A 12990-nucleotide genomic window follows, 5' to 3' on the forward strand; every position below is an offset into this window, starting at 1 on the left:
CTCGCGCCGAGCCAGCTCCGAGCCAGCGCCGACCCGCCGCCGAGCGCTCCGCGGGGCCACAGCCGCACCGGGGCGGCCGCGGCACCGGGGGAGCGCCGGAGCGCTCGGGGCACTGGAGCGGCCGGCGGTGCTGGAGAGACCTTGGCGCCGGAGCAGCGGGGAGGCTGCGGGACGTCGTGGCGGGGCCGGACCCTGCGGGATGTGAACGCCGCCGGCACGGGACGCGCAGTGTAAGTCCTAGCGCCGGGGCTCGGCCCCTGCCGGAGCCCCGCACGGTGGCATCGTCGCACGGTGGGACCGGACCGGGACCGGGACCAGGCGCTTTGTTCTGCCTCCGCCGCGGAGACAATGGAGCTGGGGGCGGGGGGGCGGGAGAGAACGGGGGGACGCGCCCGAGGCGGCGCAACACCGCGGAGCCGCGGCCGGACCGGGCTCGCTGCTGGCCCCGGCGCTCGGGCTGCCGGGCGGGACGGGACGGGACGGCACAGCACGGCACGGCACGGCACGGGACCGGGCGCTCACGGTGCCGCTGCAGGGCAGAGCCGCCGAGGGGAGGGCGCTCAGCGGAACCGTGGAGGCGCCGGGCGGGGGCTGCGAGCCCGGGCGGAGCGGGGAGCGGGGCTGGCAGAACGCCGGCACCGAGGCCGCCCGGTGCGGGACGTCCGGGAGCGCCGGGGACGGGGACAGGGAGCGGCAGCGGCCGCTGGGCCCGGCAGCTGGGGGGAGCCCCGGGAGGCCGGAGCTCGTGGGAGAACGAGCCCCAGGAGCCGGGGGCTCCAGCGTACAGGGAGCAGGCGAGGCCCCGCAGCGCCTTGGCGGCGGGCACAGTCTGGCCGGGGCCGATGCAGCGGGGATGTCCCGAGACAGAGACTGTGGGTATTGGCTCCGGCGCGGAAATATTTCATTAGACTTTCCTTTGTGAGGGATGCGTGCTGAGACACAGGAGAGCCCGCGGCGAGCCCCAGTGTGGCACAAAAATGGGATTCACAAGGATGCAGTAGGGACTTGACTGCACCCGCAGGAAAGGAGTGCCACCGCCGCTCTGCCTGCTCGGGGCCGTGTCAGAGGGTCATGAGGATGTGTGGCCGGGCTGGGAGCGAGCAGAAGGGTGCCGGCCCTGCAGGCCCAGGTGGGAGATGGGAGGAGAGCCGGGAGGCACGGAGGTGGCTGTAGGTAGTGGTAGGCTGAGTAGAGGCTGGAAGTGAGTTGTTAGCCCAAGGCTGCACTGCAGGCAAGTCGGGGCTGTGCATGGTTTCGGGGGCAAGATCATCTGAAACTAGAGAATCTCTGTGAATGTACAGGAGGAAAGCATATTCCAGGTCAGTGCTCAGCAAAGATTAAACAGGCTTCCTCTTCTGGACTGGAGTCTCAAAAACATCATTACACGAGCCATGGCCTCTCATGTCAGACCTAGGGTATGGCATCAGCAGCATCTGCAGCTTTCATGGAGCCTTCGCACAGCAAGCACTCTGACATCTGTTTGTGGCATGCACAGTGGGTGCCGTCTTTCCAGCTCCTCTGCTGGGGCTGCTGGGAGCCCACTTCCCCTTTCTCGTGGCTGACAGAAGGCGCAAGCTGCCGCCGGCAAGGGTGCACACAGTGGTCCCAATGTAATTCCATATCTTTTTTCTTTCAAAATATCACACATCTGCTACGTGTAGGCTGGGCTCTCCTGGTGCCCCAGCCTGCCAGCTCTAGGCTTAGATGGATGTTGCAGCTTGCTCCATTTTAGCTGCCCTTCCTCTCAACCTCCTTACCATGGCTCTGGGCCTCAAAGACCTATGTGAAGAGATTCTCATCCTGGCAGTTTTCTTCAGAGACTCCTGCTGCCGTTCTTCCTTCACAAGGATGCCCGGTGGTGGGAGGGACAGAGAGGGAGCGGGGCAGTGTGGCTCACGTTACACAGCCCGGCCAAGCCAGCCCTGCACTGAGCTCTCTGCTAACTGAAAGCAGCTGTTCAGATTTTGTGACTCTGCACCCACTGAGGTCACTGCTGTTTCCCTCTGACCCAAACCTGCAGACCTCATTGTAACAGGGGTCTGCTGGTACCAAGGATGGCTGGTACCTCTGACTGGTGCAGTCTAGTAATGTTCAGTTCCACCTTTTGCTGAAAGATAGGCTTGCTGTGAAACTACTCAGTTGCATCCAGGGAGGATGGAACTGAAGAAGCTTATACAGGCTTTCATCACCAGTTTTCCAGCCCAGGGACCCTAATTTTTGTTCCCTGCTTGTGCTAGTGCTCTCAGCTGCTCTTCACGCTCCCCAAATCTCTCTTCTCCCCTCCAGCAGCCCATAAAGCCTCACTGGCTTCTCAAGGCAACATTAGTAATGGAACCAGGTGGGCTTTTCCCCATGTCTCTGCCCTGATTTCTTCCAGACACTACCCAAGAACTGTTAGCTCTATCCTGTCCTTAGTCTTAACCTAGCTTAGGTTGCCCCAGGGAATTTTGGCCCTCTACTTGCTTTTTTTCTACAATTTTTTTTGTTTTGTTTTTGTTTGTTTTTTTTGGTTTTTTGTTTTGTTTTGTTTTGTTTTCCTGTCTAAGCTCCTACCAAGGCTTTAAACTCTCTGCCGGGCCCTTTCCATGGCCTGAGCATCTGAAGCACCATTGGAATGGTGCAATCTCGTCACAGAAGCTACCTCAGACCCCATTCCTCCAGCACTGCATGTTCTGAGGGTAGGCAGTTACCCCTGCATCTGGGGAATTAAAACTAGCTCCAACAGAGAGGCAGACCTGTCTAGGACCACTGAGTTTGTGCAGATTCCCAAATCACAGCACGCAAAAGTATTTTATTTTGACTTCAGGTCCTAGGACATTGTGAAGGTTCTCACCTGCTGGGTGCAAGAAGAGCATGTGGATTTACCTCAGACTGTGTGGATAGGCCTCAGACCGGATGTCCACTGAAGTAAACATTTCTTTATGAGTAGAAAATACTTTTAAATTATTTTGTTTCTGTCACTAACCCAGGATTTACACAGGGAAAAAAAAAATCTAGACAGCTGATCCGAGGTGGGAAAGGGGACGCAAGAATACCATCACATGTGCCGTGGAAAGGGTTAACACCGCCGTGGAGTTCTTTGGTCAAGGGCTGATATTCTTATCCCCAAACTAGGCATTGCCAGCCACCTCCATCCCCCAAGACAGGGAGGTTCTTGCTCCCGCATCTGACATGAGCAGCTCCTGAGTGTGGTTATGGGCCCAGCAGCAAACGCTTTCAAGAGAGTCCAAGTGTGAGCTCATGCTGCCGCCATCCCCGCAGACCACGAAGCCTCGTTCGCTGGGGCCGAGCGGGTGTTGGGGTCGGTGCTGCTCAGCAGCTCGGTGGCCGCTGTTCCCCGGCGGCCGTCGGCAGGGCAGGGCAGGGATGGCAGGGCGGGCAGCCCGCGGGCACAGCGCGGCAGTCCGGCGGCTCCGCCGTGTCCGGCTGCAGCGCTGCAGGAGCTGCGGCTGGCTGCCGCCCTCCCCCACTGCTGCAATGAAATGCAGTTACGGGGAAAGGGAGGGAAGGAGCCGGAGCCAGCAAGGAGCAGCGAGAAGGAGACAAAGGAGGGGAGTGAGCGGCGGAGGGTGTGGGACGGAGCAGCTGGCAGCTCCGAGGGAGTCGCTGCGTTCCTACGGCACTGCCACCGCCCTCCATGGTACCGGCTTGGGGCACCACAGATCTCCGTGTCAGCCCAAACAATGAGCACGGTCTGATCCTATCCCGGGCATTCCCAGCTGTGGGCACATCCTTTGCAATACATCCTTTTTGATTTATTGTTCACTGGATGGAAGCCCACTCCAGTTCTGTGCTCCTTCCCAGGGACACCAGACTTGCACTTCATGGGTTTTTGGCACCTATGTCCCTGAGGTCCTGAAAGGCACACTGCTGGGGAGAGAGGGGGGTGGGGGCTAGGGTCTCAGCCAGTGACTGGCTGAGCTATCTCGTAATTTGAGACCAGCTTTTTTCAGGGTGGAGAGATGCAAGGCTGCTGTTTGCCCAAAAACCTCTGTCCTCTTGCAGACAGGCTCTGAACCTCACAGGAAGCATTCAGCTGTTAAAGACACAGGAGCATGCTGCTCTGGGGCAGCTGATGCCAGTACTGCCAGGCGGGCAGTGGTTGGAAAGAGCTCTTGAGGATGTAGGAAGCAGCTCTGTGACAGGGTCCTAGCTGCTCCCCTCGGTGCACTGTCAGGTGTGAGCTGCTTCCAGGTGCTGTCCCAGGCTTTTGTTCTGGGCAGGCTCTGACACATACTGTCACATTTGCTTCTTGTGAGGGACAGGCGTTACATAGTGATCAGGCAGCAGGTACCTGGCAGGCCTTCCCTCTCCAGGCTATTTTCTGTCCTTCCTTTGCTCCCTCTTAACCAGTATCCTCTGGTCTGCATTCCAGGCAGGATTAAAGCGAACTCTGCAAAGGAGATCAAGCCACCCTCTGCTCTGCTAGTTGCCAGCCATGGAGCAAATGAAGAGGTCAACAATGCTTCTGCTGGAGCTGCTTATTCTTGGGGGCCTGAGAGCAGGGATGGGCTCTGCTGTCCTGGGCACCCTGGATCTACAAATAGATGAGGAGCAGCCGGCTGGCACCATCATTGGGGACATCAGTGCTGGCCTACCCCCTGAAACAAGTGCCTACATGTATTTCATCTCAGCACAGGAGGGCAGTGGCGTCTCCACTGACTTGGGGATAGATGAGAATACAGGGATCATCAAAACAGCTCGTGTCCTGGACCGGGAGACTCGGGACCGCTACAGCTTCATTGCTGTCACCCCAGAGGGCATCACGGTAGAAGTGAACATCCAAGTGAATGACATCAATGACCATGCCCCAGCGTTTCCCAAACAGCACAGCACCTTTCAGATCCCAGAGCACACCCCCATTGGCAGCAGGTTTCCCTTGGACCCGGCCTTTGATGCTGACAGTGGTCTCCTGAACACACAAGGGTACATGATTAAGGGAGGGAATGTGGGGCAGGCCTTCCGCCTGGAAACGCGTCGAGGGCCCAACGGGGTCCTGTATTTGGACCTGGTGGTCAGCAACGTTCTGGATCGGGAGAACCGTTCATCGTACTCACTGCTGCTGGAAGCCTACGATGGGGGTTCTCCGCCCCGGAGCACCCAGATGACACTGGATGTGTCCATTCAGGACATCAACGACAATGCCCCCAGCTTCAACCAGAGCCGCTATCATACGCTCATTTCAGAGAATCTGAAACCTGGCAGCAGCATCCTGCAGGTCTTTGCCTCTGATGCAGATGAAGGTGACAATGGGGATGTGATTTACGAGATCAACCGACGGCAGAGCGATCCTGACCAGTACTTCACCATTGATGCCCGGACTGGAGTCATCAAGCTCAACAAGGGCCTGGACTATGAAGTGAGGAAGGTGCATGAGCTGGTGGTGCAGGCAAGGGATAAGGCTGTCCATCCTGAGGTCACCACAGCCTTTGTCACTATCCATGTGCGTGACTACAATGACAACCAGCCCACCATGACCATCATCTTTCTGAGTGAGGATGGCTCCCCACAGATCTCCGAGGGAGCCCAGCCCGGACAGTATGTGGCACGCATTTCTGTTTCCGATCCTGACTATGGAGAGTATTCCAATGTCAATGTCACACTGGAGGGAGGAGATGGCAAGTTTGCCCTCACTACCAAGGACAACATAATCTATCTGATCTGTGTGGACCAACTTCTGGATCGGGAAGAAAGAGACTCCTATGATCTGCGGGTGACAGCTACTGACTCAGGAACACCCCCGCTCCGGGCAGAATCAGCCTTTGTGCTGCAGGTGATGGATGTTAATGACAATCCCCCGCTCTTTGACCAGCAGGAGTACAAGCAGAGCATCCCTGAGGTGGTGTACCCAGGCAGCTTTGTCCTGCAGGTGACAGCTCGTGACAAGGACCAGGGTCCCAATGGGGAGGTGCGCTACAGCATTCTGCATGGCCGCGACACCCACTCCAGCTGGTTTACCATTGACCCTGCCACTGGCATCATCACCACTGCTGCCCCACTGGATTATGAAAAGGATCCTCAGCCTCAGCTCACTGTGCTGGCCACAGACCGGGGAACCCCTGCCCTCTCTTCCTCAGCTGTGGTGCACGTGGCCTTGCAGGATGTCAATGACAATGAGCCAGTGTTCAGGAGTAACTTCTACAACGTGTCCCTGAAGGAGAACACCCCTGTTGGGACCTGCTTCTTGCAGGTAGGTACAGGTATTGAGGCCGGAGCTCGGCAGGGGCACAGCCAGGGCTGGCGTGGGAGACCTGCCACTGCAGGGTTTTTGGTGCAGGTGTCATGGCTGTGGTGGGCAGTGTTTGCAGCAGGAATGCCGGAGCAGAGATCCCCGCCCTTGGTGTGAGTCCAGAATGGGGTCAAGTCGTGTACATCCTTTCTGTGTGCAAGCAGTGGTCAATGCCACTGCCATTGGGCACACCACAAGGCTGCCCGTCCTGCAGAGCATGGTGTGAGCCTCTATTGAGGTGGGTCCTGCTGTGCCAGGCCTTTCTTGCATCAGTGTGGAGCTATCTTGCAGCCAGGACACTCAAAACAGGGCTAAGGAACGTGATACTGCCTCTGGGAAACTGCCTCTAGCCAGCCTTCGAACTTCCCTCTCCTCCTGTGAGGTCGTTAGCCCAAGTTCATCAGTGTTGGTAAGGCTGGTTGTGAGCATTAGCATTAATTATGGTAATGAACTAATGAGCTGAGACACGTGCTGCTGCACCAGCCTTTATGTGGCAAGAGGTTGCAGCTGAGGCTGGAGAGCTGCTGGCCCTCCAAAAGCTCTGTGATGAGTTAGTGATGCCATTGGGATTCTGTGTGCCCTGTGTGCCCTCTGTTTGGTGTTTCTGCTGCAGCTCAGGTCCTGGAGTCCTGGTTCCTAGGACAGGTGATGCCACCTGCCTGAGTTGGGGTGAGGGCAGGTGTGGGGGTGCAGTGAGGCACTGCCAACCATGGCAGCATCCAGGCTGTCCACTGGGACAAGCACCAGTGGCACTGGGGGCACTTCCTTGCTGGAGGTGTAGGGCATGAGGATGTTTGGCTGGGACCATGAGAAGCTCTGCTGCCAGGTTTGTGAGAGGGGCCCAAGGAGACAGGAAGAACATAAATTCTGGGGTCCATAAGACAAGGCTGGAGGAGGTGCTGTGACTTAGCCAAGAAAAAGGGTCCCTAGGTCACCCTGGAGGTGGCAAGAAAGAATGGGTGCCCTGTGGGTACACTGCAGGGGCATGGGGGGTGTGAGTGTGGGCTGTGGGGGTGGGTGTGTGTGTGTGCATGCTGGTGACTGATGGTGTGGAGTGGGAGTGCTGGAGTGGGGCTTGGGGAGTGAGTGCAGCAGATGGGGTAGGAGTGTGGCAGGAAGGAGGAATTGGGTGAGAGCAAGGGCCAGGTGTGGAATAGAGAAGGCATATGGAGCTGGGACAAGTGTAGGATGGCATAGGTCAGGGGGCTTGGGGACAGCTCAGGGTAGGATTAGGGGGAAGTACGGGCAGAAGGAGTGAGTGGGAGATGAGGAGGAAGATGTAGGTCAGGGGAGATTTGGGTTTGGTGTGTGCGGGGCAACACTACACACTGTCCCAGTGTAGGGTGGGTGGGGATGGGGCAGGGCTGGGGACAGAGACGGGGAAAGGGTCAGGGGTGGGGTGAGGGCCAGGGTCAGAGCAGAGATGCATGGCAGCCCCAGGCCTGTGCACAGCCCCTGAAGGGAGGCCCCCCTCTTTCCTTGTCCGTGCCTTCCTGCTCAGCGCTGCTCGCCGTGTGGGAAGGCGTTCTGGAAATGCAATCGGAGATGGCGGCTGGGCTCCTGGCTGCGGGTGTGGGGCCGGGCTGCAGGCAGAGCACCGCAGAGGAGCTGCGGCTGTGGGGCGCAGCCAGAAGAGTGCCCAGCGCATGGCTACCTGTCTCTGCGCTGCGCAGGGACACGGCTGGCCTGGCAGCCGGCGGTGGCCAAGGCTTGGCCGCGTTTCGATGGTCTTGGCTTAGTGCTGGTGTTTCGTTTGGAAACAGCGTCTGGGCTGAGCACAGGTAACTCCCGCGCGGCCTCGGCACAAAGCAAACAGCTCACACATCTGCTGCTGCTTCCTCTGAGCCAGGAAATGTGAGAGGATGGGAAAGGAGGCTGGCCAGGCCCATGGCTTGATCGAGGATGCAGCAGCAGCCAGCCTAGTCTGGGAGCTGGGCAGAGCCAGGTCAGGGAGCCCTGGGCTTGGAGCACAGCCGCCTGGCATGGCCACCCCTGTTGCCTCACACAGGAAGGCTTCAGAGGTGCTGCCAGGGCTCACGGTGGCCAGTGCCCAGCACTGTTCCCCAGGAAGTCGCCCCTGTCAGGTGTGCTGCCCCCAAAGCCCTTTTGTGCCATTGCTCCTGCTTGACTCCATCTCTCTATGGCTTCCAGGCACTGGGGCTCACCCTGCCTCAGGACAGTGAAGCATCTCTGTCAAAGCCTGGGTTTTGTTCAGGCCCACATAATGGTCATGAGTGCTCAGGTCATGGGCAGGCCCTGCCAGATGAGGTACAGGACACAAGACAGTCACCCGGGTCAGCACAGAACTCAGTGTGCTTCTTTGTCAGTCTGCCCCATTTCTAAGGAGAAAACCCTGGGAGAACGAGGCCTGTTTCTAGACAGTGATGTCTCCTCTCCATGGACAGACAGAAAGGTGGGGAAGGAAGGAATCCCCGTGAGTGAGCAGGAGAGACCTGAACAATCACTACAGACGATCTGCTCCCTTGCAGACTCCGTTCTGTCTGCGGGACAGTCTTTGTGTCTGAGTATGAGCAGGGATGAGCAGACCAGGTTGCTGGCCTGAGCTTCTGAGAAAGAAAAAGGAACTCATAACATCTTCTCTGTTTATTAGTTGTGTTTACTATGGGCCAGGTCCCACAGTAGCAGACTGAGCATGAAGCAAAGGAAATAGCAAACTCCCTGTTCAAATCTGAGATGAGAAAGAAGCACTGGTGGAGACAGAGCCCAGGATAGCAATGAACATGAGACCAGCAGAAAATGGAGCAGGAGACAGTCCCCAGCTGGCTGCCCTGCTCCTCTATGCCTCCATGAGCTGATGATACAGAAGCTTTAGGGCACCGGACCCCGTTCCAATGCTGTGGTCCGTGATGTGAAGCACTGCTCTGGTATAAATTCACCCTGCTGGTTTAAATTTGCTTTAAACATTTGACTGTGTACCAGCACACTGCATGCATGGTCAGATAGTGTTTTTCTGGGACTTTCTGACTTTTCATGCTAAATCAAGTATTGTCTGTGCTCTGGCAGAGAGAACTGTGAACCCCATGCAGTGAGCATGGGCTGATTGGACAGCAACCTGAATGACATGGAGTGGTGGATTATTGATTCTTGCATATATCCAGTATTGATGATTTTGGAACCAGGGTTCACGTCCTGCCTTTGCACCCATACACAAATGTTGGGGAACATCAGAAGTTAAAAGCTGACCAGCAATGCACCTAATGTAGAGTCTCTGTGGTTTTGAGGACAAGTCTGATGAGTTTTTGGTTCTGGTTTGTGATTCATGGGACATTCATGGGCAATGCTACATGCATAGCACTGGCACAACCCCATGGGCCATGCCTCAGGGAGGAAGATTTGGATGAAAAGCTGTAGGCTACACCAGGCCACATACACTGTGTTACCGAAGAGAGTCTGGAGGTGTTCCTGGTGCCTTGGCTGTGCAGCTGGAGGGGGCTGTGCAGGGATGTGGAGCGTAGCCATGCATGGACCCTGGGGCAGCACGAGGACTAGTGCTCACCAGCTGCGGGCAAGGAGAGTGCTGGGAGGGAGTGGGGCATTGCTAACTGCATTTGTGTTCTTAGGGCAAGGGATTTAGTGTCAACCTATTTTCAGACCTTTGCACAACATAGAGCAGGCCTCCCCCTCCTTGGAAACAAGAAGACAAGCTTTCCAGAGCAAGATGGGGAGACGCCTGGGAGCGTGCTGGGGGGCAAGAACAAGGGGAGGGGGATTATCATGGTCCTGAGGAGCAGGCTGCCATGTGGGGGGATCTGGGGGTACACAGGAGTGTGGGCATGGGGGAGATGCTGGTACATGGGGAGGTTGTGGGGGGAGGTGAGTGCTGTTGTTACCGCCAGAAGAGCTGCATTTGTTCCAAATTCCTGTGAAAGTTATTTCCTTGCGCTGCCAGCAGCCTCCTCCTGGGCTTGGCACAGCAGCCAGCGCCATGATTAATTCAAGTAGCATTTCCCCTGGAGCTGCAGCAGCTTTTCCACTGCAGCTGAGAGGCCCCAGCCCCTCGCGCTGCTCTCCCCCCATCCTCTGCTCCTCCTCCCAACCCCCTGGAACAGCTCCCTCCTTCCTCCGTGCAATCCCCAGCCCCCTCACAGCTGCCCCTTTTCCCTTACCTCTGCTTCAGCTCTAGGCCCCACAAAACTCCTTTTCCTACCACTGCCCTTGCTCACACAGCTCACTCATCCATGTCCACCCACAGCCCCACCCACACATGCAGCCCTCCAAAGGGCCAATCCTTCTGCCCCCCTCCTGTGGCCCCAGTCACCAGCATGCTGCCCCCCTGGACCCCAGTTTCTGCTCCCTCTTGTTCTCCCCACACCCCTCAGTCAGTGCCAGCCACGGTTGTCTTCTCCCCCAGGACCCTTGCCACTGTGACCCAGGGCAGCTCTCCTCCACCTGCATAGCCCTTGGGACATGCCAGCCTCTCCCTGCTCCCTGTGGAATCCCAGAATGGTTTTAGGTGGGAAGGGACCTTAAAGATCACCCAGTTACAACCCCCTGCTGTGGGCAGGGGCACCTTCCACTAGACCAGTCCTGGTCTTGGACACTTCCAGGGATGGAGCAGCCACAGCTGCTCTGGGCACCCTGTGCCAGGGCCTCACCACCCTCACAGGGATGAACTCCTTCCCAATATGCCATCTAACCTGGTCCTCTGGCCGTGTGAAGCCATTCCCCCTTGCTCTGTCGGTCCAGGCCCTTACCCAAAGTCCCTCCAGCTCTCTTGGAGCCCTTTTAGGCACTGGAAGGGACTCAAGGTTTCCCTGGAGCCTTTTTGGAGTTGAACACCCCTATCTCGCCCAGCCTGTCTCCAGAGCACCTCCATGTCCTCCTGATGTTGGGGGCCCCATCCTGACCTTGCTCCCAAGGCTCACCCTGCCTGGCATGCTCAATCTTGTGCTGACTCCAGCCCAGTCTCTCCTGCACATCTTATTGATATGTGTCCCATCTTTTTGTACAGACCTTCTCTGAGCGCTCTCTGCCTGAGCTCCATATGGCTGAAACCTAGCCCCACACTCTGGTTTGTGGTCATTCTGGTTTCAGTGCTTCCCGGGGCCCTGCCATTTCTGCCCTGTGCTGTGACTGCTCCATTCAAGCCCCCCACCTTGAGCACTCTTCCAGCTCTTGCACCTTCAATGGGCTCCCTATGCCCTGTAGCTCCTGGCTGCAGATGCCATTTCACTAGCAAGGACACCTGGGAACCCAGGTGCAGAATGTCGTTCCTTGTCCATCTGTGCCCTGGTCTGTCCCTGTGCTTGGAGGCCCCTGGGCTCCCAGAAGGGTGCTGGGCACTCCCAGGTCCCTCACCTCTTGCCCAGCCCTAGCATCACATCCTGCCTCCCTGTCAGTATCTGTGGTTAACCCACTTCCCCTCACCCTCTGAACCGAAGGCTTTAGCCCATCTCAGGGCAGCCCCTGCTCCCCATGCCCAGCTACACGTGTTTCTGGCAGCCCTGTGTCTGTCATAGAATCACGGAAGGGTGGGAAGGGACCTTAAAGCCCATCTCGTTCCACACCCTGCCATGGGGAGGGACACCTTCCACTAGAGCAGGCTGCTCCAAGCCCCATCCACCCTGGCCTTGGATGCCGGGGCTGGGGCAGCCACAGCTGCTCTGGGCAGGGTGGAGGCTTGGCTGTGGGACCAGCAGCCGGACTCCTGCCCGTGCCTGGGGCCTTGGGGACGCAGCGGTGCGAGCCAGCAGTGCCGGCAGCTGCGCTGGGGCTCCCTGGACGGGGGGCTCTGGTAGCCATGGGCTCTGACCCTCGCCTTGGCCACGTGTGCTGGACTGTCGCTGGGCCAAACCCTGACCCTGCTCCCTCCCCTGAGACCCGAGTGTGCTGGAGGCTGAGACAAAGCCCTGGAGACAGGAACGGCTCCTGAAATAGCTGTGTGGCTGCTCCCTGGCCACTTTTAGCTGGTCAGTGGCTGTGCCAGGGCTGGGAGGGCAGGACGCTGGCACGCACTCAGGCGCAGGGAGCCGTGCGTGGGATCGCTGACCACACTGGCGCCAGCCTCCCCTCCTCTCCCACCAAGAGCCGTCACTCAGAGGGGCGGGAGCCCCAGAGCCAGATGTTTGCCAAAGCCACAGCACAACATGTGCGCAGCAGAGCCCCAGCCATGGCCAGGCTCCAGATGAGTTCCCTGCCTGCTGACTGCGCTGGCTGGAGTGGGGAGGATGGCTGAGGAATGGAGCCCGAGCTGCTGAGCACTGCTCCGTCACTTCACAGCACTGTGGGCTGGGTGGGAGCATGGGTAGGCAGGAGATGTGTATGAGGGGCTCTGGTGATGTGCTTGAGATGGCTCTATGGGAAGGGGCAGCTTTGACTTCCACAGGGTGAAGGACCTTGGTGTGGGGCTGTACTTCATCCATCCCATCTCTGGGAAATGTAGGAAGTCTGTTGTACCTTGGCTCCACTTGTTCCTCCTGTCTTGCTGGGGTACTGGGAGGGGGGTGTGAAATTGCAAGGCCTTGATACCCATCACTGCCCTCCCAGCTCTCCATGCAGTGGGGAGAGGCAGACTTGGCCGCTTCCTTTTCAAAGTCTGGTGCTCTGGTTTCTTGCTACCTAACCCTGAGTCATCTTGCTCTTCTCCTTTGTTGTCCTCTTCTGCTCCGTGGTGGCCACAGCGCTCCTGCTGCATGCTCTTCGGCCCCAGCTGCAAGGCACTCCAGCAAAGCCTTCTCACCACACCTGTGGGCAAAGAGGGGCAGGTAGCAGATGCTACTGCCCGGTGTGGTTAAGGCTGC

At 58.0% G+C, this 12990-nt stretch overlaps 1 protein-coding gene across 1 annotated transcript in view; it reads left to right on the top strand.

Annotated features, from left to right (window-relative positions):
• Nucleotides 1-7: 7 nt before the first annotated feature.
• The window catches only part of DCHS1 (dachsous cadherin-related 1), a 44876-nt gene continuing 31893 nt past the window's right edge, over nucleotides 8-12990 (top strand). The window contains exons 1-2 of the mRNA XM_041401171.1: nucleotides 8-230; nucleotides 4376-6190. Of these exons, the coding sequence (XP_041257105.1) occupies nucleotides 4439-6190 (1752 nt within the window). The 5' untranslated portion in view covers nucleotides 8-230; nucleotides 4376-4438. The remainder of the gene's footprint in view (nucleotides 231-4375; nucleotides 6191-12990) is intronic.

This window comes from Onychostruthus taczanowskii, unplaced genomic scaffold, assembly GCF_017590055.1.
Source record: "Onychostruthus taczanowskii isolate IOZ18803 unplaced genomic scaffold, ASM1759005v1 scaffold187, whole genome shotgun sequence".
NCBI lineage: Eukaryota > Metazoa > Chordata > Aves > Passeriformes > Passeridae > Onychostruthus > Onychostruthus taczanowskii.